At 38.2% G+C, this 27,660-nt stretch overlaps 2 protein-coding genes and 1 long non-coding RNA gene across 4 annotated transcripts; all 3 read left to right on the plus strand.

Annotated features, from left to right (window-relative positions):
• The first annotated feature begins 1,177 nt into the window (after window positions 1–1,177).
• Window positions 1,178–27,576, plus strand: LOC136237975 (hemicentin-1-like). Its single transcript, XM_066028270.1, has 8 exons — window positions 1,178–1,400; window positions 3,026–3,280; window positions 17,184–17,492; window positions 17,549–17,914; window positions 24,005–24,349; window positions 24,401–24,520; window positions 24,573–24,668; window positions 27,293–27,576. Exons 1-8 carry the CDS (start codon window positions 1,343–1,345, stop codon window positions 27,427–27,429), a joined length of 1,686 nt encoding a protein of 561 aa, XP_065884342.1. The 5' UTR covers window positions 1,178–1,342; the 3' UTR covers window positions 27,430–27,576.
• Window positions 3,955–9,478, plus strand: LOC136237976 (uncharacterized). Of its 2 annotated transcripts, XM_066028272.1 has the most exons (3): window positions 3,955–4,434; window positions 4,491–8,385; window positions 8,434–9,478. In XM_066028272.1, exons 2-3 carry the CDS (start codon window positions 7,657–7,659, stop codon window positions 8,716–8,718), a joined length of 1,014 nt encoding a protein of 337 aa, XP_065884344.1. In that variant the 5' UTR covers window positions 3,955–4,434; window positions 4,491–7,656; the 3' UTR covers window positions 8,719–9,478. The 2 variants fall into 2 exon arrangements, with proteins under 2 accessions (XP_065884344.1, XP_065884343.1); XM_066028271.1 differs by having other exon boundaries at window positions 3,955–8,385.
• On the plus strand, window positions 17,925–23,138 carry LOC136237977 (uncharacterized). The gene is made up of 2 exons (XR_010692689.1): window positions 17,925–20,341; window positions 20,386–23,138. It is a non-coding gene; the product is annotated as an uncharacterized lncRNA (long non-coding RNA).
• Window positions 27,577–27,660: the final 84 nt, after the last annotated feature.

Genomic DNA, 27,660 nt, shown 5'->3' on the forward strand with positions numbered 1-27,660 from the left:
CACTATCTGTTTACTGCCAGCTATAAAACTTCCATTATTCCGAATGAGAGAGAAAACCATCATGAATTCATGAATATGATCAATGTACAAAATAAAAGAAAACAAACAGTATGTGAATCCTCAGAAAAACGTGTCAGATCCACACAGTAGGTCCATTGTGGGCATGGAAATGTTAGGTTAGGTACATACAAAACAGAAGTAAACAGAACTGCAACAACAAACAAAGGACTGTACAAAAAAACTTTATAAGTCAGGGATTCTTTAATGTTCCTACTGAAAAAAGATCCTCTGAGATGCAGATTCCAGCTGGCCATTTCATTCTCTACAAGCTTTCGAAATTGGTAAATCCTGTCTGTATGAAAGAAATTACATCCTTAATTCCTTTGATCGAAACAGGTTGGTGGTGATCCAAAACACTGACTCTTCCATTATTTTCCGTTTTTTCTTGCATACTGCAAGTGTAAAGGTGGTAGTCCGGCAGCTTTAATACATGTCAGTGCATGTGCTAGCTATCACCTTGGCACAAACGTGATGACACGAACTCATGTTTGTATCATTCCTCAGTGCAGTAACATATAAGATCAAGGTGCAACTGAACTAAAAATATTATTAGGCTGTTTGCTATGGCTGTGCCCAGGTAAATGATGGCTCAGAAAGGCTGCCGATTTCATAGTGAATGGACCACCCCCGTATCATATCAGTAATGTGCCTAACTAAAAGAGGTGGACAGGAAGCAATTTATTTGGAGTGGCCTTAGAGTATCTTGATCTTTTATATAACAAGCATTAGCTACATGCACTGATGCAATTCCCGAGCCTGTCACGTCTGGTACGTGTGAGGGGGGGACTATACCGAAGTAGGTCCATCTCGCGTCGCTCCTGTGATGCATACCTCCACTGAGATGGGCCGCATTGGGACAGAGGGACTTTTAAAGCTTTTACTAGTTATCTGGTCTTTTCTAATTCAGTTGTCCAGCACGTGCTATCTTTGTGCTGGGGGTGGTAGGCAACGGCAGTCCATCCAGCCTGGGGGAAAAAAACTATACCGCGGTTTTGGGGATTATCAGCGATACGTACCTAGACCCACCTAGACCTCCATATAGTCTAATACATTTTGGGAGTGTTTGCTGATCCGCGAAATTTTTCGAAATATTTTCCTCTCGAAATATTATTTCGACTATACGGTACCCCCCTCTGTACCCCCCTCGGTACCCCCCAAGTTCTACGACTAGCTAGTACCAGGCAGTCTCCCTCGGCTCCCGTTTTACCAGGATAATACCCGGTTGTATGTAGCACACAGAGGTGCAGAGGTATCAAGTGCAAACAGAGGTGTAACAGATGCGATGGGGTACGAAACGTGGATTTTGTTTTGTACACTGATTCTCGCAGTGATTTGCTCAGGTATCTAGCTACTTGTACTTATGCACCTATCAATGTATTGCCCCACTACCCTCCCTCGGGCATATATGGGGCTATAGTGGAGATTTGACACAACTGAATGTCAAATGCCCCGTATAGTAAGGCAAACCTATTGTGTCAAATCCCCACCGTTGGCCCCAGTTGCAACGCGGGATTTACTCGGGATTTGACATAGCGAAGAAAGTTACAACAAAAAAAAAATTTGGTCACTTAATGAACGATCGTCAAATGCCCCATAGTGGGGCAGCAGTTTCGTGTCATTCCCCCCTGTAAAGCCCAACTTACTCCCGGGAAGGAAGGGGGGGGGGGATACATTGATAGGTGCATTAGATTGTAATGTTTTCCATATTGTAGATTTAAATAGCCCGGCCTTATACAATACAGTGCCTGCCGATTTTAGAGCCAGCATTGTTTACCACAGCCTAAAGAAAGCCTCGAAAGGAAGTACCGACTAATAAGTAATGATTGATTGAGGTATTGGCACAAATAGTGAAATGCCCGAGTGTAAATGCCTGCTGAGATTGGATCTGACTGTCTGATCTGTACAATCATAAAGATTTAGTGGGTAACTGATGTGTCAGTTAATGTTACATATGGAAAAACAGCGGTTTGCAGAGATTTGCCAAGTTTTTGCTACAGCTGCACTGTTTAAAGTTGGATAGGTTCTATGTATTGTTGAACACTATATTCTCATATCTTTTCACTCAAAATATGAATTTCAGATCCGAAAAAGTAACCGCGTGGTTCTTGGTGAACAGGATGAAACTTATTATTAGTACACAAAAAAAATCTGCTTGTCATTTATTATATTATATTATTATATTTGATTAATGTACAACCTCTACAAGAGGAAAAATGTACATATTTTGATAAGAAAATTTCAACAATGCAGGATCACTATCATCTGCAATACACTCCCAATGGAACATTCTAACAGATTCATTCATATTCCATGACATGTTTCAATTCGCTGCTAGATTCTTTTAGCCTATTCTTGAACAATTCAAACAAGCCATAGTGAGCATTTATAGCGTAAACTATTGCTCATCAAAATGATGTCAAAGTTGGAGGTAAATACGCCTGTGATTCTGAGCAAGATTATTGCTGTGATTTGGCATGGACTCCATCTGGCTAAGTCTGACTAGTAACACACAGCAAAGCTTTAACTATAAATCACTCCTCAGAGTTAGTACAGAGCTTTAAAATATGAAATTCTGTATGCGTACTAAAGTTTCAATGCTCCACAATACCTGTCATGCACACACAGCATAGCCAATAACATCACCTCCACCTTAAAATACAGCAAAACAAGAGGATAACTTTCATGTTACAAATCCCATCCTTTTACCCTATATATGCTGGGGGCAAGTTCAGGTGACAAATCAACCGCTAATCTCTTGATCTGGGATAGGTGGGGTGTGACAAGAGACAATATCTCCTCAGATCATAATTAGTCAAGTAACATAGTCTCAGCCCTCACTATTCACTCTAGTTCAAATTCATTGTTGGTACACTATATGAATCTGTAACACAATTTTGTAATGTATTCTAGTAAGTTTGTTGATATATATACAAACTTTTTTGTATGATTATATATGTGTGTATAGTGTTATCAACAAACATCACCATCACATCTTCTCCACAATTGGGAGTGGACACAGTGTGTGATAACCAAGATGTGACTCTGATGTGTCATACTGACCAGACCACAGGTAACATGATCACCTGGTACTGGTCCAACCAACCACAACATGGAGACACCATCACTGTGGTGGCCAGGATGACTGGAGTAGTGTATACTTGTGTGGCTTATGACCAGAAACAAGAGATTGGAAGGGCAAACGTTACTGTACAAGCTATTGGTGAGTAGTGTGAGGGTATGAGTAGTGTGAGGGTATGAGTAGTGCATGGCCTTAAGTTTTAATAATCTTAATTATTTTTAAATTGAAGTTTATATATGCATTCTTATGGTTGTTCAAGTTTGGTAACAAACTAAAATCGCAGATACAGTCAGACACGGACATGGACATTTTCAAAAATATCACTTACATTTATATAACAGTTGTTTTTCATACCTAACGCTGCTTTTACACTCGCTTCCAGACCCAGGTGTCGATCTTGTCATAGTGTTTATCCATATATAAGTGCATGTGCGAAGGATAGACTAGCACTCTAAACACCATAAATTATAGTGTTGTATACGTGCTCTAGAAATCTAATTCAGAGTCACAGAGCATGTCCCAACCTAATCTCATAGGCCAGGTCCTTGAAACCCTCAACACTCAGTATAAGCGCCTGTGCCTTATACTAAAAGGCGTAAGATTGGATTTGGCCTGGTTGCATGGAGCATACAAGCTAATCTCTACAGCTGTTTAACTCTGTAATAGACTTTAGAGCATGTGCACAATACTATAATATCATTATGGTCTTTGGCATGCTGTGGGGTGCTGGTCTAGTCCTTCGCACATGTGTTTATAAATGGATAAGCACTATGACAAGGTCGACGCCTGGGTCTGGAAGTGAAGACTGCTGTAAAAACAGCGTTAAGTATGAAAACTAACTGTTATATAAATGTAAAAGTGCTTTTTGAAAATGTCCGCGTCCAACCATATCCGCCTTTTCCAAGTACCCCTAGAATTTGATAAACAGTCCCACAAATGTGGGTGTGATTCAAGTACCCCTAGAATTTGATAAACAGTCCCCACAAATGTGGGTGTGATTGTATGTATATTGCTAAGACAACCCACATTGACTTTGTTGTTCAACAAGAAGTGCATAAGAATGATAACATTATACAAGGCAGAGAACAGTAAGCTATCATTTAGAAGTAATTTTACTATAAAAATCATTAATACATTATTAGGGTGTCTGCATGTAGGCATGTCCCGCAGGAAGTGCTTGGAGATTGTGCGTCTGAGAGCATTTTCAGTGTTACACCATGTAGCTACTTAGTTGACTGCTCTATTAGAGAAAGCAAGTTGGCTATTGCTAGTTATAGCCTCTAAGAATAGCAAAAGTAAGGGACACTACCCACCTTCTCCCAACTTTACTTCCTCTACCCCATGTCATTAGATACTGTACACTCTATATCACGAGAGGATCCTGCTATAAACATCATGAAAGTAACAAACTCTTAACAATTAATACTAGTTAAAGCACTGCTGCAAGTGCAATATGGAAAATATAGCACAAGAGTGTGTTTGAGAGACAAATATAGCACAAGGCAAAGCCAAGTGATATGTTTGGCTTGAGACCACATCCAGGTACTATATTTTTCATAGTGCACAAAAGTACATGTAGCTTTAACTGGTTTAATGTTTTTTTAACTGGTTTAATGTTTGAATCCGGAGTTGCAATCAAGGAGAAGGTAACTATTTAATATAGTTTATCACAACCTGGAATGCCACGGTGGCAGTGAGAGAAAACAGTACCTACTCGTGATTAGCAGTAGATTAATTTGATGCCTAGTAGTCTAGTGGGACAGGAGGACAAAGAGAACGACTGAGGAAGGTTATGTGAGTAATGGGCAGTTTCTAAAGCTATTCATTGTTCTCAAGTGTGGCCATCAATGCAACAAAGTTGAAGGCATTGATATCAAGCGACCACTAAAGAATTTGCTGGACTTGGGTTTAGTGCAAGACTGAATCATATGATTATTGCAGTGGAATTACAAACATTTGTGTGTAGCTACGAATTTGTTGTTAATTGCTGTAGTAACATTGTTGACAGCTTTTTTGGTGGGAATAATTGCGGTCATTCCAGTGTCTCCATGGTTTGTACATGTTTATGGTTGTATTATATTCACATTTTATTTCCATACAAAACAATAAAGCACACTGATGGAAAATATAGCAGCACACTTGGGCACAGTGTGGAAAATATAGCAAACTTTCCCCTTTGAACTTAGATGGTATCATACATTAATTGCCATTAAAGTATACTTTCTATAAATAACTTGTTTATATTGAACATTGAAAATTATAGCTAATATAGTTATTTCTTTTCAATAAAAGTGCTATGTGTACATTCAGTGAAGTATGATAAACAGTATACTATTGAGCCATAAGGTGTACTTTTAATACTATTTTCCTAAAGCTTTGCAATAACTCTTTTGGCTTAAATGTGTCCCTTTTATGGGTACTAGTTGTATAGCTAGGGAGATTTTTATCATTAAATTGTATTTTATTTAATGAAATTATGCCAATTGAATTTTTGTTTAATAAAATATTACAGGCTCAGTATTACCACCTAACAATATATTGAGGAAATGTGTGTATCTATATAGAAACCCCTGATATAGTTGTTTTGTGTTCACCTGAGCCCCCACCAAAAGTAGTGATACCAAAGAAGGTAAACATTTGTTCACTCCTAATGGTTTTGTACTGAAACAGGTATGTTTTTATGTTATGAAAATGTTTGTACACCTGAATCAGAGTAGGTATAAATGGTTGATCCAGGGACTAAGGACCCATGGAGACTCAACCTTTCATAAAATTTTACATATTCTTTGTAATGTTTATACATTCTGTACTCTTCAGGCCCCCGTATCCAGGGGGGGGTTCAAAGTTCAGTCGAACCCCTTATTTTAAACTGGAAATTTTATTTTTACTGTAAAACGATCTTCTCAACTATAATCTGTGTTCTAGCATTCATTACACGCCTTCCATGGCCTCTACCAGCTGAACTGTGTGTGGCTTCCAGGTATTAACTGTATCGCTTCATGGTTATCTGTATACATAGAAACCACTTTAATGATGCATGAATACATGACGGTGGTTTTCTCTCTATCACTAAGGCTTCTATTATTCTAGTTACAGTATATCCATCGAGCCATCCATGACCATACTGCACTGAGAGCTACTATTATTATTTCGATTAATTCCAATCGTAATTTGTTAAATATTTTCTAACAAGAGCCCAGAACAGCAATGATGAATGCCAGACTAGATGGACACTGTGACTGATAGACTGTTACTATAACAAGTAAGCCTGGCTTGTTGCATCCAATGATATGAATCCTAAAAGTATCTAGTGTGTGAGCCTGTCATTTGTTTTCTAGTCAGGGAATTTTAATATAATCTGGAAATAAATTCCTTACCAAGAAATTTTTTTACCAATGTGTTTGTAAAGGTGTCTACTAACCCTCCTCAAACACAACTCCCCTAGGGGAACCCGTGACAGCTACTGGAAGTTGGACTACCCATGAGCCTTACTTGGAAATATTTGAAATTGTCTGATTGCTGTAAGCATAGTGTGAAATGTCAAACTACCAGTGTTGGGAGTAACGCGTTACGTAATATTATTACTTTTGTGGTAACCAAGTAATATAGCGAAATACGCTATAAAAACAGGTAATATTACTTTACTTGCAAATGTAACCCATTACCTAAGTAATATAGTTACTGTAACAAATCTAATATTACGTAATATTATTACTACAAGTAACGAAGTTACTTATCTCGTTTGTGAACCACTGAGTAACGCCTACCACAACGAAGTAATGAAGACTACTGAATAAAACTTGTTCACCAGCTTCTTACTCATAACCAAGATTTGCACATTGTCCAACAACGCAATCATGTCACGTAATAAGGTGGTAGTTTCACACGTGACAGCTTAAGGCTGTGGACACAAAGTAATATAATATGTGATATTATTATAGTTACTTTATTTTATGGGTAATATGTAACTGTAACTAAATAGACAGTTGCAAGTAATATGTAACTAGTTACTTTTACAAAGTAACTTGCCCAACACTGCAAACTACATAACTAAAACTATATTGCACCCTTCCAGGGGTAGATTTATGGGAGAGGCTAAGGGTCCCCCCTTTCCCTTTGCAGAACAGTGTCAGTGAGTACTATTCCTAAAGCAATAGCCATTATAATTAAATATTTAAAGCATCTTTATAATAGTCAGAAGGTGGGTTGAGTAGAGGTAGGATGAGGAATAGTGATTCTGGATACAAGTGCTGGGTGCAAACACTAAACCAATTCACAGATGTCAACCAGCGCATGGAGGAAGGTGTCAAAAACATTGTCCACTCCACAAAAATCTTGCCAAAACACGAATGAAAAGAGATGCTGAAGCTATTGTACTTGCTCTCACATGGCTTGAAGAGAATAATCCCTTTAACCATGATTGAGACAAGCAGTTTCTTGTGTCATTCTCAACAAGATTTACTAGCATTGCAAATGATGGAGTCAATGCAGAGAGAGCAGCTGAAGTAGGGAGGGAGATGCAGAAGAAGATGGATGCACAGCCAGTAACCTCAACCATGGAAGTGAAGCTCAAGGTACAGGCCTTATCATCACTCAAAAAGATTCCGAAGCTCAATGAGAGGAAGATTCACCTTAACTTGCTTAGGTTGTTCAACCGACTGATAATTATCGCTCAACGAGATATGACAATTGAGGCAAGCTTAGAGTATGAACTGACTCCCCTGCCTTTGTCCTTGTTCAGTAGCAAAGATCATAAAATTAACAAGGCAAACGAAGCAATTTTTTCCAACACTAGCCTGGAAATATTGACTGACCCACTCGACCTCACTGACCAACCTTGCTCCAGTCTGGTAGTGGATGGTGGATGGCTTCTTTACATGGTGAAGTGGGAACAAGGCCATACTTGGCAGGAGATTACTGACAGTTATGTGAGCTACGTACAGTATCTTGGCAGGTACTCTCAGAAGATCACCGTGGTGTTTGATGGCTACAGCAGCTCACCTAAAGATCATGATCACATTAGACGTACAAAGAACTCCTGCTGTGATGTACAGATTCGACCGAATATGATGCATTTGACACCAAGGGCAAAGTTCCTAGACAACACTCATAATAAGAGTGAAATCATCCATCTCCTCTCTTCAGCATTCCAGAAACATCAGATCACTGTAGAGCTGTGTGATAATGATGCTGACACTTCAATTGTGAAGGCTGCATTGACTGCTGCTAAGGATGACTTCGTTGAGGTCAGTGAATGGTTGCTATGTTGTTATTCTATTTCTTATTATTTTCAGGTGCAGGCAGAAGATGCTGATGTGCTAATAATGCTAATACACCATAGTTCATACACCAATCATCCACTCTTCTTTACCACATCAAAGGATTCTTATGATGTCAGGAGAATCCAAGAATCTCTGTCTGAAAGACAGAGGCGCTACCTGCTATTTTGTCATGTCTTTACTGGTTGTGATACTGTTTCTGCCATTGCCAGCCATGGGAAAACCACTCTATTTGACAGGTTTTGTGCTGGGGACATTGATGAACACATGGACACCTTCCTTGATGTACATACAGGCTAGTAAGGATGTGGTGACCAGGAGTGGCATTTCAATTTTCCAGCACATTTACCATGCACCAGGTACTGCCTTAGCTGTAATTCGATACAGCATGTTGTCACAAAAGGCAGCAGCTGGGCTAATCAAACCAGAAACTCTACCTCCAACAGAGGGTGCAGCTGCTCAGCATTCTCTCCGTGCCTATCTACAAACCCAGGACTGGATGCTTTTGCAGAGCATGTCTTTGGACCCCAGTAGCTATAGATGGACATTAGGGGGTAATGGCTATGAGCCAGTTCCAACATTAGACCCTATGGCACCTGAGGAACTTTTAAAGTTTATAAACTGTAACTGCAAAGGAGATTGTAGCAACCGACGGTGCAGCTGTAAGAAGAACGATGTCAAGTGCATCTCAGCATGTGGAAATTGCAAAGGAATTGAGTCAAGACTCCCATTAATTAAGCAGTAACTCTTATTGCATTTTTCCCTCCTTTTTTGTACGTTCAATTTGTTGTAAAAACTATTTGATTTGTATTGATGATGGAGAGTCTGGAGAAGACCCAGACATTGACTTATGAGGCAATAGACATTATTAAACTAGTCCTTAAGAAATACATGAGTTATAAAAATAATTTATACCAACTAATAATAATAACAATGAGTGAATGTGGTCTTTTCATCAATTTCAGGAGTGGTTAAAAGCTTGCAGTGTATACATATAAGCCACATGATTTGCTGTACTAACAGCAAATCAACCATTTTCAAATAAGATCATGGATAGTCCAACTTCCGGAAGCTGTCACGGGTTCCCCTTGGGGAGTTTTGTTTAAATCTTTTGAAGAGGGTTAGTAGACACCTTTACAAACACAGTGGTAAAAAAAATTCTTGGTAAGGAATTTATTCCTAGATATGCCAAATATCTGCTAATATTCCCTGACTATTCATATTAACCTTATTATGGTTATCATCCATGTTTGGACAATGGTGAAATGTAAGGTTTAGCTTATAGCTGAAATGAATGACCCTGAGCAGTCTTAGAAATGATGGAGTGTACATGCACTACAACCATATTGTAATCTCTTGTTTGCATTAGTGTGCAATGAGCCCATGTTGAGAGGAATTTGTGTCAACACAATTATATGTGAGAAATTTATTAGTGCATGTATTTCTGTATTTGTGACCCAGTCTGAGAAAACCGGTCTTATCACCCATCTGAAAGTATCGAGAAATGCCAGTTTTAAATATTCAGAGTGTTGTAGCTTGCCAATGGTGGTAGCTACGCGTACCAAATTTTCACACATTTTACAACAATTTATTACCTTCCAGATCATCCATTAGTCAATAGCTAAGTTTCCCACCTTTTTTAATCGAGGTTGGCTGTATCAGGCAAGTTCCAAAAGGGCAGGGGGCCTGGAAGGCAGGAAAGATGCTATTTAAAAATTGAAGAGGAACATTTTGGGATGAATTAGGCCAAAGTTTTGGGCCATTCAGGTCTCAAAAGCTAAAATAAAAGGAAATTCACAGCAGATGTTTCATTCAACACCACGGAGCTGTACAACCACATATAGCCATCCCCAGACTAACCAGAGCTCTATTAAAGTCCCACACCACGCGTACGGATCACCACTGGGCTTGGGAAAAGCAGCCAGCAAAACCAGACCACTCAAGTTTAGCTGACTTTGATTGTAAAATTAGATCGTTTATTCATGTAGCTTTGTGTTCTGGGTGAAAATTGAACCTGCTGACATGGGCGATAAGACCGGTTTTCCCAGACTGGGTCACATTTAAGCAATTTGAGGCTATTCTCGGGACATTGAATATTAAACCTTTCTCAGTGTCCCAGACACCCACATCTGGGATCGCCTACCACTTCAATTTAGAACCCCCCTTTTGAAATTCCTGCATACGGGCCTGCTCTTACTAAACACCTCTGCTAGTCACGGTGGCTAATCTCACATGGTCATCTACTTTCTGTCCACTGCAATTGCTCACTTCAATTAGCACCTTTGAAAATCACCTGCAGTAGGTTACTTATGCTGCACAAAGAGCACACTAGCCTATTATGTCACCAGTTAATAAAGTTCAGTGCACATGAAAATGGCATCAGCGAAGCGATTACTGCAAGGTACACCAGCAGCTCAATAAGCAGTCTTCATGCCGTGTAGCCTTGTATGTAGCACAGAAGGCAACAACCTGTCAGAAACAAGTCCTTGATTAATACTACAGTTACTGAAGGCATGAAGAATGAGTGGCTTACAAGGCACTTATAATTTCTAGGTGCTGTGCAAAGAACCATCATGATGACAGGACAGAGAAAAAGTGATATAGGGTATTTGAGACTATAGCCTACAAAGGTAGCTATTTATTATAAGGATAGAATGTATAAACATTGTGAAGTATGTGAAATTCCCAAAAATTCCACATAATGTACTAGGATCCCCATGGGTCCTTCAGTCCTCAGGTCTTGGATCCCCCATCCCTGGGTCCACTGTTTATATACCCCCTGAATTATCCATACTATATATGTATTGGATATTTTCAAACACTCAGGTGAAGGAAAACTGACTATAATATAGTGTAAGAGCAGCATTGTTAGTGGGCCAGGTCATCCGGATTATCCGGATCATTTGGGTCACATTTTGTCCGGGTCAAGTGGGTCGTATCCACTGGGTGGGTCTGACCCGGATGAGATCACGTGTGACTATAAGTTAACAAGCTCAATTGTATTGATGGGAATGCAATTGTAAACACTCAAGAAACTTACATGGAGCCACACCTACCATACAGGAATATGCTTTGCTGTGCGTGCGGGGTGTGTAGAGCCACGCCCACTTATCAGAATTGTACCAGCTGTGCTTTGTGGTCATGCATGCATCACCAGATCCGTGTTGCTACTTGAAATGTAGGTAACTAACTTTTGGAAATTCTGTAGCTGCATGTAAACTTACGTGGAGCCACCCCCACTTGATAATACGTACGTGGAGCCACACCCACTTGATAATACATAGCTACTCACTTCTTGCAGACATTTTTTTATAGTTTAAAAAAATGTAGTGCTGAGCTTGTGCACTTTTAATCTAGCTCTTGGGACACACCTCTATTTTAATTAACCGGGTCACATCCGGATTACTATTCGGGTCAAATGGGTCAACAACACTGACCCACTTACAATGCTGGTGCAAGAGTACTAACCTATCAATCAACCCTCAGTAGTGACACATCAGTTATGTTTATGTGTAGCCACTAGCCAGTGTCTTGACACTTCTGTAATATTTTATAACAAATTTTTTTTGAAATTTTACATTTGAGTAAGTATCAGACATGGGGCCAAGTACATGAGTACTTATACTTAAGTACACTTAAGTACAAGTTTGAAAGTACTTGTACTTTACTTAAATACTTTCTTAATTACCGCAATGTACTTGTACTTATACTCAAGTACTTTTGCCAAGTACTTGAGTACTTAAAGTACTTTTAAGTACTGCAAACATTGTAGTTTGTACACAGTGAGCGTCAATAAAAATAAATTTGATGAAGTTGTAGTTTTCAACCTCTTGGTACTTTGTACAACCTTACTATGTATCATGTAGCCACAAGCAGCTGTTTAATAGGAATTCTGGTTTATATAATAAAAGCAATGCTGTCGTTTAAATTGGGAGTTGAAGAGAATGGTTGACAAAAACCTGAAACTACCTGCTGTCATGAAATATTTTGCAATACCTGAAGTTTTATCTGAAGGAGACTGTAAGGCTAAAACTACTGTAATGAGGAGTTTGTTGAATTGGTGGTAAGAAATTATCGTTTATAGTGCACAGTATCCTTCTACGTCAGACACCATCCTTCCCTTTCCATTGTGGTAAAATAGTGCTTATATTATTTATCCTAATTAAGTGGTTATTTAGCATTGCAGGAAAAGAATTTAAATCCGAGTGTAGTAGACCTAGAAATGATTATTATGCAGTGTAATAGTTCTGTGAATATAAAAACTGTACCTTGCATGTTTGTACCTCAAGCTTAAGTTATTATGCACGGCTGTTGCTATAGGAAAATGTACTGTACTTGTACTTTACCTAAGTACTTTCAGTATGTACTTGTACTTTACTTAAGTACTCTGGTGATTTCAGTTGGAGTACTTGTACTTATACTTCAAAAACTCAAAAGTACTTGTACTTTACTTAAGTACTTTTAAATGTACTTGGCCCCATGTCTGGTAAGTATCATAGAAATAAAAAAGTAAGGATACAAGGGAGGTCATCTACACCTGCAGCTACATCTAATTCCTACTTTAGTCATAGACAGAGTATAGCTGACATGACCAAAGTAGGGATTAAATGTCCACTATAGTTGGTTTATGTTTACCTGAGCTCTTGTTTCTTGTTAATAAATAACTCTTGTTACTTGGGCCTGCTGCCCAAACATCTGGAAAGAACAAGTGAGTTATGAGGCTTTAAACATATCCGGTACATTTACAGTGGAGATTCAGGTGTGCAAACATGTTTACAACATAAAAACATGCTTGTTCCAGTACAAAATCATTGGGAGTGAACACATGTTCAATTCTTTGATATTACTATATTTAGCGGGGCTCAGGTGAATGCGAACTGATAGGGCTGAGCGATACTGCCATTTTAGTATCACGATCGATACTAAAGCCACTATTCACAATACTAAATAGTTCACGATACTCACAAATATGTCAATCATAGCTGGTGCTACATAGTGTATTCCTCAGTATTCCTGCTGGAATTCTTCAAAGGTAGCATCAAACTATATAGCCACTATCATCCTTGTTTACAGTAACAGTTATTGTAACACATGCTTTGAGGTTATGTTATAAGTTCACACCTCTCTGCAGGGGTAACCAGGTTATGACTTACAAGGATTCTTGAACCTAACAAATGGATTTTTACAGGTTTTTGCAATTGAATTCGTCGCCTTTGCAATTGAATTCGTCCCGTTTGCAATTGATTTCGTCGGTATTGCAATTGAATTCGTCGGTATTGCAATTGAATTCGTCCCGTTTGCAATTGAATTCGTCGGTTTTGCAATTGAATTCGTCGCTTTTGCAGTTGAATTAGTCGGTTTTGCAATAGAATTCGTCGCGTTTGCATTACAATTCGTCATAAACAAAACGGCTCCAAGAAACCAACCCGTTCAACTATTTATGCCTTGGAGAGTTACACTTGAGACACTAGAAGGTAATTGAAGCTGGTAGTACGCGAAGTTGATAGCTGTCTGACAAGTTAATTAGCTTGCTCGCGAGTGACCACACCCATCGCGAATGGCGTAGTAGAGTTTGGAATGTTGTTGGAGAGGCTGTAGAGGAAGAATTATTGCCTTATAAAGAGTTGTTTACTACTGTTGTACTTGAACAAGTTCTTGTAGCAGCTGCTACATCATGTTTTCATGTTTGCTCCAGCTGCCATTCTTGTTATGGACGAATTTAACTGCAAAAGCGACGAATTCAATTGCAAAAGTGACGAATTCAATTGCAAACGGGACGAATTCAATTGCAAAACCGACGAATTCAATTGCAAACGGGACGAATTCAATTGCAAACGGGACGAATTCAATTGCAAAAGCGACGAACTCAATTGCAAACGGGACGAATTCAATTGCAAAGTCGCCGAATTCAATTGCAAAAACCTGTAATGACAATAATGTACAGGGATGGTATCACGATAGTTAATAACAAAACATCGCGATATCGATACTTTCAAAATATCGCAATATATCGCTAAAACGGTAGTATCACTCAGCCCTAATAGATGACCTCCCTTGTTTCTTTGATTTTTACTATAATCCCTAATCAAATATATATTTTCCATTACATTTGTTTATTTACTTTTTGTTGCATAATTTATGACTGATGAACCAACTCATACCACATCAAAGGAAAGAATAACACTGGCCAGACATATGGATTAAGTGATTTAATGTGTACCCAACTGTAATTATAGTAATGGAAAGCGATGTAGCCATTCCACTTTGTTTTCAGATTTTTTCCCACTCATTTTGTAGCATTGCAAACAAAGAGCAGCAAAAGAATCACCTCTGCCATCAATCCAGTCAATACAGAAATTGTGACTAAAATGTGTGTCCCACTACATTTACTGATAAATGTGACTGGATCTGCAAAAACCGGTCTTATCGCCCAAGACAGGAAATTTGATTTTTTCACATAAACGCATCAATGCACTATCAAATTTCACTGTCACAGTCAACCAGAGTAAAGTGGTCTGCTTTTGCTAATTGCTTTTTTTCAAGCACAGTGGTGAGCCGTATGAGTTGTCTGGGGTCGTGATGGAGCCCTAGCCAACCAGGAGATGGCTGTGTGTGGCTTTATACAGCTCCGTGGTATTGGACAATGACATGTGCTATAAATTTCCTTTCATTTAGCCAGTTTTGAGCCCTGAATGGCCCCATAGCTTGGCCTAATTCATCCCAAAATGTTCTTCTTCAATTTTTAAATAGCATCTTGCCCACCTTCCAGGCCCCCGCCTCCCACCCCTTTTGGAGCTCGCCTGATACAGCCAACCTCGGTTTAAAAACTATCTAAAATTGCAGGAAACTACTACTTTAGTGGATGATCTGGAAGGTAATAAATTGTTGTAAAACGTGAAAATTTGGTACGCATAGCTACCACTATTGGCAAGTTACAACACTGAATATTTAACCCTTAAACCTGCAGAGAACTTTTCGGAAATGCGGGTTTACACAATATGGGCATGTATAGCGACACTAGGTGGGGTAACTTAATTCTTACGGCCTACAAATACAAATAGATTACAAGTGTGTTTACTGGGCTACTTGGAGAAGGTTAAATGAACACTGTAACTGCAGTGGTTTACTTGTTATGAAGTGGTGAACAGTCACGAGTCGTGTCTCCGTATTTTTTAAGTTCATGCCACATGTTTAATTTCGATTGTGGGTTTACTCACATGAGTTATATATGGCCTGATACAACATTTCATGACGAATTGAATGGAAGTTGTTACAAGGCGATAGGATCAACTACCATTGAGTTATCGACCATTTTATAAAGGTATGTAAAGGGTTTGAGTGTTTCCTTACTGAAAAGTTATTTTCATGGCTAGTTTTGGCCTTACCATTTAACGTTTGGGTAAAACCTTAGGTATCAATTTAATCCTTGCTACATCACAAGTTGAATGGCGTAAATTGCATAGCCATAGAATGGATGCTTCGAAAGTTACAGCATTTTGTGCAAAACATGCATAATTATTAAGTTTAAATCCAATTAAGGGTTAAAACCGGCATTTCTTGATACTTTTAAATGGGTGATAAGACTAGTTTTCCCTGAGACAGTCACAAATGAAGTAGCCACTCCACCTCATTTTCAGTTGTGCTTTATTCACTATTAGGGCTGAGTGATACTGCCATTTTAGTATCACGATCAATACTAAAGCCATTATTCACGATACTGAATAGTTCACGATACTTGCAAATAAGTCAATCAAGGCTGGTGCTGCTATACACAGTGTATTGCTCAACATTCCTGCAGAATTCCTTACAGGTGATAACTAACTAGGCAGCATCATCCTTGTTTACAGTAAACACATGCTTTGAGGTTAGGTTAAGCACTCTGATTTACTAGTCGTTGTTTTAATAGAGATTCAGATGACGACTTAATTCAAAACTGCTCCTGTGCTCTGTTAAAGTAATTGACTGTTCTATTAGAGTATATCAATCTTTTTTAATGGAAAAGGTTCGGCTATCCTTGATCAGTCCAGTAGTTAATTGGGTGGTCTTCAAGCATTAATAAATGTCCAATGGCCAACTGTTATAATCTGCTCTGGAATATATCATTACAGTTAATGAGTGTCATGATGTGATACTGCACTACACTAGTGAATAATTTATGCCGAATACTATAGAACATTAAAATCATAGAAAGAGAATTCTTTTATCAGCCAAATAGTAGCAGTGTTGTCCAGTCAATAATATATATTTAGATCAATATTGAGTTATAGCTTATGATATTGTAAAAATTGTGTGTTTAATGTTCTTGCTCAGAAGTTGTACATTACATAAAAGTTTTGCTGGTTTAGTGTTATAATCAGTGATCATGTAATAGTCATGATTATTTGAGCAGTGTCATGTATATAATTGCAGTGATAAGTGATACACGTGATGTGCACTCTAAATCTATCACAGATTGTTAAATGTAGTTTGCTGACGTTGATAAGCAAATCTATTTATACATTTTGGAAATACTGTTTTGTTTACCCAGATCAGTTCGTAGTGTTATAATTGTACACATGTAACACGATGCACCATAAAATGACAGTCTGCCATTCTTAAGATGATGAATCAAATGAAACATGAGAATAACTGCAGAAAATAGTCTCCTTAAGTACATGTATAGATAATTAACATGGTTCTTAAACTTGCTATTTATTTTAACTTTTACTGAAAAATAATAGTTTAATATTAAAGACCAATACATTGTTTATGATGTTATTTTTTAGGGGCTCCACCTCATGTTGACAGTTACAACTACAATCCTTACGTTTTGAAGTATGAAGGAGAAAACTTAACTGTAATCTCTGCAATATCCAGTTATTTGCCATTGTCCAGTAGTGACATAAAGTGGGTAGGATTTCACCGACCTTTACCCTCAACTGCTGTGGTGGATAACTACACTACTGATGGAGTACTATACAGTAGACTATCACTATATGAGTTGTCATTTGAAGATGACACTGGCAACTATACCAACATTGTTAGTAACCAGTGTGGAACTTCCTCTGTATCTGTGTACATTGATGTGAGGAAAGGTAGGGGACTTGATTTGTTATAAAGTTGTTGAGATATTGTTGTGACTATCCTCCAGCTCCCATTGTGTGTAACAACTCAGGTAGTGTGGCTGTACTACAAAAGAATATTATAACAGTTAAAGGAGAAACCATTAAGTTTCACTGTATCTTCAAAGGAAACTTGAAGATTTTATGGCCTTCTATGTCAACTTACTGGATGATCGGATCACATGCTCAACATACAGAGCCCACATACATCATGGACAATTCTACTGACCCATATCGTATTGCTGTTTACCAAACTTGTTTAAGTAAAGATGGATCTTGTTGTAACTTTGCTAACCAACTTAACATTGAGAAAGTTCCATTAGAACTAAATGGTGTTGATCTAACTTGTGGAGTAATACTTGATGAGGTTTCATTCTCTCACATTGCTAAGCTCTGTAAGTATTTTACAAATCATAATATTATATGTTACTTATAGCTTAAGGCTATAGTATTTTGTATCATCTTTTGTGATCATACTTCAAAGGAGAATCCAGACTTTTAAAAGGGAATTCCACTCTGGAGATAATAATTGCAGCTTCACCTATATAGTACACTAGTAATATTTTATATCAAGTATATAATCACCCAAGCTGAGTAACTGACTGATGCCTTCAGACAAATGTAACTTGATAACATCAAAGGCTACAGGCTTGATTTTTTCACTGTTCGACATCACTTCAGCCTGTGAGGTGCCAAAAGGCATACCGTAGCACATACAATGCATTCCTCATGGACTTATCATTGTCCTCCTTTGTGTCCTATTCATCTTTGTTAACAGCGAAAGGTGTCGATTTGGTGGTAACATGTGATGGCTTACCTTTGTAACGGAGTGTATTTTTCATAGTGGCTACTTTGATTGTAGAGATGCTTTTCGAACAGTTCTTGATTCGTAATGCTGTGTAATGGGTTGAACATAGCTGACAAAGAATCGTAATGGATACTTCACTTTTCAGACAATAATTGGTAGCTGGGGCATGGAGTGTCATTTCTTTTGTTTGATGTGGTATGCATGGGTTCGCTAGTCATAATAATTTAACGTATTTTACAAAAAAAGTTAACAAAGTACACAAAAAAATTGGATTTTCAGCTACGTAGATTAGGGACCATAGCACATTTATAAAAAGTACTGAAACAAGCTGAAGTAGTGCATGATATTAAATCACAGTAAAAGAAGTGTTATATCCCTACTGTGCTCAAGATACCACAAGGAAGAGCACAGTAGGGATATGACACTTTTTATTGTTTTACTATATCGTGCACTACTCCAGCTTGTTTCAGTACTTTTATATTGATGTGCTATGGTCCCTATCCTAATTGAAAATTGCATTTTTTTGTGTGTGTGTGCTAGTTAGATTTTTAAAAATATGATGGTTTGGTATACACCCTATAGATATCAGTAATTTGCAAGCCCAAAAGCCCCAGCTTTGAGGCTACTATAACTTTGAAACTGAATAAAATAAGCATCATGGAGCTATTGGGATGACTTGCTAAGCAGCTGAACCATGTACAGGGTGTTATGTGTTGCTACGGTGACTTTTTACATGGTTGAACACGCTACAGGGTCACTACATGGTCACTTGATTATATGTATCTGATTTCTCTAGAGATGACTTATAACATAGCTGAGTGAATTTTGTAGCTGAACTCTGTACATGAACTGAACTCTCTAGGTGGTTTGTTGTTTAGCTGTACTCTCTCTACAATGACTTGTATGAGGATTAATCTCTACAGGGTACATTGTTTTGCACCTGAACTCTTTACAAGGTGACTTGTTTGTAGCTGAAATCTCTACATGGTGACGTGCATTGTAATGTAGTTGAACTCTCTGCAGACTGACTTGTTAGTTGCTCAGTGTAGCTAGGCTCTACAGGATGACATAAATATTATGTTTCTCTCTACATGGTCACTTGATTACAGCTGAACTCTCTACGGGATTACTAAATGTTCTAATAGGTTGTCTGCACTATTAGATCTTGATCAAGCATTTGTTACATGTTGTTGGTTTTCACAGTATAGCTCAATGTGGATTCTTCTAAACCACTGGAATGCTGTATGAGAAAAAAATTTTGGCATGGAATTAAAATTGGCAGATGCTTACAAAATTGCCAAATTAAAATCTTGCCGTTAGTGTCTAATATTTTAACCGGTTGAACAAGCACAAGATCAAGCAAGAAGCAAAGTAGTGTACCTAGCCAAATTAAACTCTTGTCAGCTACAAATTTATTAAGTAAATGCCAATGTGCTCGCCAAATTTCTGCTCATATAGTATATTGATTAAACCACCTATGCACTGATTTTCAGCTCATTACTATAAGTGGTTTTCCTAGTAGGCATGACAACAAGCACCCTTGTACAGGCTATGCCTTTTGGTGCCACCCTGTCATTTTGACAAATTAGTTATACAACCAAGTAGTAAGAATAATACGAAATGCGGTTAAAATTACGTCATTAATAATGAATGAATAATAAATAATAAATAATGTTTGAGAAAACTACGAGGCCTAGAGACATGAACTAAGCGGGGATAGATTCGCCTGTGAATGAAGGCACAACCGTATAATAAGTACGCCTGTTCGTGCTGATGACTTTACTGTACGTTTAATTCTATATAACGCCCGGCACCACGCCCTTGTTTAATTACAGATTGCTTGAGAGTCGCCACTTTACTGGTAAGCAACAACATTACAAGTATGTTTAAATGTTTGTAACTGTGTCTTTTGTGTGCAGGATATGCGCTCCAGGCGTCATGCAGTGAACGACCAGCTGATTACCAGTTGGGATACCAGCTGATGTGCTTATAAACAACCAGCTGGAACAGCAAGGTAATGAGAGTAATGTAATACTTGTACCGGTAGTTGTATTATAGGTCTACATCTTCATCCTTCATCTGGCTTGCCAGCGGCTGGAATTATTTTCATTATACCACCACCTTCATCTGGCTTGCTGGTGGCTGGAATTATTTTCCACTCGGCTAACTACTACTGTGAGTCTGTAATAGCTAAACAAGAAGCCGATGCAGTGCTGCATATACAACAATGTGTAACTATCTCCTGTATGTTGTGCATGGCTGTATGCATAATATTATAGACTGTGATCACTGTGCCAATGCCACACCGCTGATATACAGGTACATCACCAGTGGCCTCTAGTTACAACAGAGTCTGTTGTGCCATATTGGCTTGATTGGGATCAATTGCTAATTGTGCCTTCACTATATCCCTTATTCTGCATAGCCTCACTTCACTGCTGAGTCATCTTCAGAGACACGTCACACCTACAATATATAGTTACTTTCAATATAGCTAACTTAACTTGGTTTTTTGTGTAGGTTGTGTTTTAGTATTGTGGTTTTCTGATGCCAGTTAAACTCCCTTGCCTGTGTACGTATGCATATGTATCATTTCCACAGGTACACGCACACTGCTCTGAGTGTTTCCTATGGCACTGTTTATACTTGCCCAATGGGTAGGTTGCAACGTTGGTGTATGTACTTGGTTGTATGTGACGCGGTCCTAGATAAATAATAATAATAACTTAATGTGTTTTTATTACAAAACACAAAACACAACCGTGTGATTGTTACACACTGTTGGTTTTTGTATTGTAACTTTGCGGACTTATCTTGATTTCTTTCAAACCACCAAAAAGGATTCCTACAATGGTTACTTTATCTATAAACCAATTATCACATACCCAACTATTAAGTGACATGGCATTAAGCAGCACTAATGATTTGTAAGTACAGAGCCCAATTGAGCACACAAAAAGACAGCTATGCTAGTACGGATGCGCATCTCTGGTGGAGTAATACACACCACCAGTGAGGTTTTGGTACCCTGGGTGGTAGGATTGTATCCTTCCACGTACCGCCAACTAACTATCTTACTAAAGTACATGTAGGATAGGGCTGTTGCACATAAATCGCCCTGCAATACTGTCACACGGTACGAACAAACTTACCGCATCCACCTCGCGTTTTCTTAACTTAGGTAGACTCATTTAGAGCAACAGCAGGACATCTCCAAGTCTTCTTGTAGCGGCCAGCTGCATACTTCTTGGATGTAAACACATGCCTAATGGAACACCACAATCGAACACTACATTAGTGGGCCGGCTGAACTATCATTAATAACAATGCGTACGCAATTTTATACATTTCTGGCGTGGAAATGAAAGCTCAATCCAACAAATGATAGCTGTTTGGGGATGTTAGTGTATGATGGCATACAAAGGGTAGCTAGCTGATTCTACCGCCTAAACTCTTTTTTTTTTTAAAGAAAGAATAAATAAACAAGCTAGGTACTAAGTAGCAATCAAACTATGCCTTACTGAGGAGTAATAGCAAATTGCAAGCTGGTGGAATGTGTAAATGTATAGATCACGTGATGCGTTTTATACGCATAGGGTGGGAATGAGTATATGCCCAGTGCTGCATTGTACTTATCATCTCTCGTATAGCCGTGCTACCCAACACGTAGTAGATAGAAAGTGTGATGGAATTGATAAGGCAGGCCAGATCATGTGATCTCGTAAATCATTGTTTACATGATAAAAAGAAGAAACACATGATTACATTACAGATTAACAGTAATTATTTTTATATATATATTCAGCTTTTATGCTATTTCCAGATGTGACAGCCGTATTGTCCCTATCATGTTATCTGTCCAGAGATCATCTACGGAAAGAAACATCACTTTGATCAATTATGAACAAATGGCAAGCACGCACACACGCACGCACGCACGCACTCACAAGTGTTGGTATTATGTGTGTGAGTACTGGGTGATGGCATTAAAATTCAATGACATGGAATGTTAATTCAATTACATGCACATAAAACCAACTCCATAATCATACTAGAGTTACAAGACAAAAAACTAAATCCAAGCATACTACTACTGAACTGATTGAACCAGACTTTAATTAAAATTCCAAAAATACACGGCTAATTGAATTAACACTGCATCAGTTATCAATACATTCACACATACAGCGCAGCACAAATCCTATGTGCTTTGTGTTATAAAAATTGAGATCTACACATGCACAAGGAGCCAAGACCAGGGCCGCCCAGAGAAATTAAGGGGCCCAGGACAAAGAGTTAAAGTGGGGCCCTTGACCCAAGTTGTAAGGTGAAGACCAAAAAAAAAAAAAAAAAAAAAAAAAAAAGGTCACAACCTGCTGGCAATGACGATAACTACCCATCACCAACCATATCTCCTTATCTATAAGCTTGCTACACTGCTCCTCTGAAGAATACTGTGACTGCTCTATTAGAGTATATCGATCTTTTAAACAGATATTCAGGGGGCCCTTCATGGGGCCTCCTGGGGCCCCTTTCAGGCTGGGGCCCGGGGCAAAATGCCCCAGTTGCCCCCCCCCTGTGGGCGGCCCTGTCCTGGCCAAGACTGGTATAATTGAAAATAAATTTATCACTAATTTAATTAACACCATCACTACACAAAACAACACACACACTCAATACACACATAAGGAGTCAAGCCTGAAAGTACCTGCATCACTAATTTAATTAGCACTATCGCTAATTTAATTAACAACACCACCTCACACAATACACACGCACGCAATTACACGCACACACACACACTCAATACACACATAAGGAGTCAAGCCTGAAAGTAACTGCATCACTAATTTAATTAACACTATCGCTAATTCAATTATCAACACCACCTCACACAATACACACGCACGCAAGCACACACACACACACACTCAATACACACACACACTCAATACACACACACTCAATACACACACACTCAATACACACTTAAGGAGTCAAGCCTGAAAGTACCTGCATCACTAATTTAATTAACACTATCGCTAATTCAATTAACAACACCAAATCACACAATACACACTTAAGGAGTCAAGCCTGAAAGTACCTGCATCACTAATTTAATTAGCCCTATCGCTAATTTAATTAACAACAACACCTCACACAATACACACGCACGCAAGCACGCACACACACATACACATTTATCTACACTTATATTGCACAATGATGGTAAAAAGATATTATTACGTGGTCAACCACATGGAAACATTGTGGTAGGAAAGCAAAAACATGCATCCATGTTGTGGAATTTAATTAAAATACCTAAACTTAATAGTGGGACCAGATGATGAACAATGGATACAGTTACTTTTGGCGACCATTTTATTAGGATACTTTAAGGACAAGTATGCATGTCTGTAATATACACTACATTGTTGCTTATGAACTGATTTCTCGAAGCAGCTTACCCTGTAGGCATGACAGCATCATACCCATAATTGTAGTGTGTAATAGCTATTACCTCCACTCAAAATTTTGGGCTCTGGCTCTGTTACCCACAACAGCTTTCTGAAATCCCTGGAAACCCCCTGGGTACATCTGTGTTGTATGTAGTCTATAATCATACACAACTATGCTACTAAATCAACCAATTTAATTTTTGCAACTCTCCACATAGCTGTTTATGCTACGCCAAAAGTCACTGGTGCTCCTAACAAACACATCAAGATTAGACTCAATGACAGTATATCACTTCAGTGTCAGTTTAGAGCACCTATTAGGGTGACAATGGTGGTGTGGTTAAAGGATAATTTACCAGTGAAGAACACTCAACACTACAACATCATTACTACCACTAATCCTGGAGAAGATGACTTGATTGTGTCTAACCTAAATATCAATACTATCACTAGTGAAGATGAAGGCACTTATACGTGTTACTGCTACTACAACAGAACAATGGTCACATCCAATAAATATGTCGTTTCTAATGAAGTATTTACAACACTACATTTTGGGAAAGGTTTGGACAACTACGTATGTTACTTCATTTGTGTGTACTTCACCACTTTAGAGAGTAGCAGCTCAGACAATACATGGTTTATACCTGCTGCTTCATTGTCTGCTGTAGTTGGTTTGGTGATATTACTGGGGCTACTTGTATACTGTTGGCTTGCTGGAAGAAGCAACAAAGGTTAGCCAACAATGTGGTGAAACAAGTGATAATCTTGAGGTACTGTCTGCAGATATCAATCACTCCACTAAACACACTAGTTTGAATGACGTTACTGGACCATTAGTAGTGGAGAATGAACAGCCAAACAGTTTGATGTCGACTATGAGTATGTTGGCACATACAGATTCAACAATAAACCATTTGATAATGGGTAGTTGACATTATGACACACACTCTTGGAATATACGTAGTTGCCTTGGCATGCCCAAAAGTGCCTTCTACAACCCAATAGATTGCTACAAAATTTCAAAATAAATTGTTCAAGGAATTTTCTACTGCCTGACTAGCTGACTTACTAATATACCTTCTGACAACCGTAACTTGATAATTAACAGCTAAGGCTACCGGTTTGATATTTTCACTGTTCAACATCACTCCCAACAGGTGTCTTTTGGTATACTGCAAAGCGTATAATGCAATTGCATGCATCATGGACTAATCTCCTTTGTGTCCCATTTCTTGTTACTAACAGCCCAAGGTCATGATATTGAGTGATGGCTTCCCTACATTTGTAAACAGGAGTCGTCCATATTTTCCGTAGCGACTGACAGAGGCGCTTCTCCTACTGTTCATTTGAATAATGCTATGTAATGGGTTGAACATAGCTGAAAACAAAGCATAATGGTCACTTCACTTTCAAGTCAGTTTGGTCAGACAAAAACATTAAGTCTGGTATCACAGAGTCATTCTTTCTTTTAATGCGGTATGTGTGGGTTCACCAGTAATAGTTATGCTGCAAAAAAGTAAACAAAAAAATAGGAATTTTAGGAATCACAGAAAACAAAGTAGGAAACAAGGGAGGTCGCGTACCCCTGCAGATATGCTAGTGGACAGTTAACCCCTAGTTCAGTTATGGTTATAGACTGAATTAGGGATTAAAATGTCCATTAGTATATCTGCAGGTGTAGGAGTCTTCCCTTGTTTCCTTACTTTTTCTTAAATTTTTTCCACCGCTGCCAATTACCAACTATTTAAACTTGAAAATGAAAGACTGTTCTATTATAGAGTTTCAAAATGGCTTTGTCATAAATCACAAATAGCACTGAGAACTAATTGATGTGTGCAGTTATTGGTCAACTAGTAGCTTATCTAACTAATAAAATCCATACAAGTGCAAATTATATTCATAAGTGTCATTTATTCTGGACTATTTCACCACTATTATTTTAAACAAGATTCATAGTTGCAATGAATTCATTAGCCATACAGTACTGCTTATAATACTCAAAGTCTACAATTGTTCTTTGAAGGATTGCTGTGAGCTGTAACAAGAAAAAGGGTGACTCTTAGAGTAACTCTAAATAATTTTACTCATATATCAGCAGCAGTTATACTTACACTTTATTTGCTTTGACATATTTAGTGGTTAGATGGCTGTTTATTTAGCTAATGAAATCCACGCAATTGTAAGCTATATTCACACCGCTACTGGCGACAGTCTGACAAGTGTGACTTCTAAAATGTGATTCATTGTTTAATTTATTAGTCCCTGTGATGTGTATAGCACTGTGCTAAGCATTTCTGCTTAGCATTCTTGTATAGTAGGATTAGTAGCAAAATCCATGATGACTGTATGCACTGGTTCTAATAGAGCATTCACCGAATTTGTAAAATTGTTTGTTATACTTGTATAGTACAAATACTTGGTAAGCCACTGGATGCGTTTGTAGTGATACTGATTGTCGTTAAATAAGTATGAGGCTATTATGCTTACAAATTGAGCATTATGTATCCACATGTTTGTACTGCAGATTGCTTTGGATGGGTTCACTTCAGTGCAATCCAGATCAATTTTTGAGCCCTGTTTATACTATATGCAAAGGTTGAGCTCGCTCCAGTCTGTAAAATACTTAAACCCACAATCGTAATTTGCACCGAAGTAAAGGTTGTTGATGGAGTTAAAAAGGATTTGTGCACTCTGGTTCACCAGGTTAGTAGGCATGATAAAGTCTTAAGTATTGGCATTGGTGTTGGCGACTACTCTCAACCCTGTGTAGTTAGTTAACTATTTATTCGCACGTGTACATGTTGCTTTGAGCCCTTGTGTTGTTCTTGAGGCTGTCTCCATATCATCGTCTAAATACTTCGCTATTGCTTCATTTCATCATTACAGTTGCCATTTTAGCTGTAACTGTCCATATCTTTATTCTGTTTATTAGAGTTAAATCGAACTGCAAGGTCACAACTGTTTACACACAGATGTGAGTCACATTGAATCTAGGTAGCTCCATTCAAATTTGCATGGCTTGATTTGGCGTGTGTTCACACTGAAACGTTAATCACCCTACACTGAAGCGTTAATCACCCTACACTGAAGCGTTAATCACCCTACACTGAAGCGTTAATCACCCTGGATCAAATTATACCACAATAGCTTGAATTCTGTGTCTAGTGTAAATGGGCTGTATGGTGCTTAATATTCTTACAATTAATGGCTATTATTTCCAAATTTTTTTATCTATATTGTATTGACATTTTATTAGATAAATTACACTGATATTTCAACTTAAAATAGTCCTCCATTCCTAGTATTAGAGTACGTCATTTCATAACTGCAAGCTCATTATATCCAATAAATTGCTCTATTAAGCTATCTTATAATGCAAATTGTGGATTTACTGTTAAAGCTTTATAACCAATCATGTTAAAATGCCACATAATTAATCATTCCTATAATTATTATTCCCATACCACATATTTGCTGCATCCCTAATCATATTTCTCTTGTAGAATATGGAACATTTTATGAATATGACAACAAACCACCACTACCAGATGAGGCCACCAAGGACCATCCAGCACATGCTGGCAGACTCATCAACAACAACTTCAAAAGACAAGCTATTATGGACACTGATGACACTTAATACAATGTAACTAGCAGCCACCAAGGTAGTACTGGTCCCATATACAGGTAGATGTAGCATAACTTAGGCTAGTATGAAATTTGTAGAATATACAGTGCATATCACTTAAATGCATTGTTGTCTCACGAGAGAGCAAGCAATTTAAAACTTGCTAGTTAAAGGGCGTGGCACCTGTTTCGTTTGCAAATATGAGAAACGATTTTGCATTTGAGTGGTATGTACTGCACCAGT

The sequence above is a fragment of the Dysidea avara genome, chromosome 11 (assembly GCF_963678975.1).
Source record: "Dysidea avara chromosome 11, odDysAvar1.4, whole genome shotgun sequence".
NCBI lineage: Eukaryota > Metazoa > Porifera > Demospongiae > Dictyoceratida > Dysideidae > Dysidea > Dysidea avara.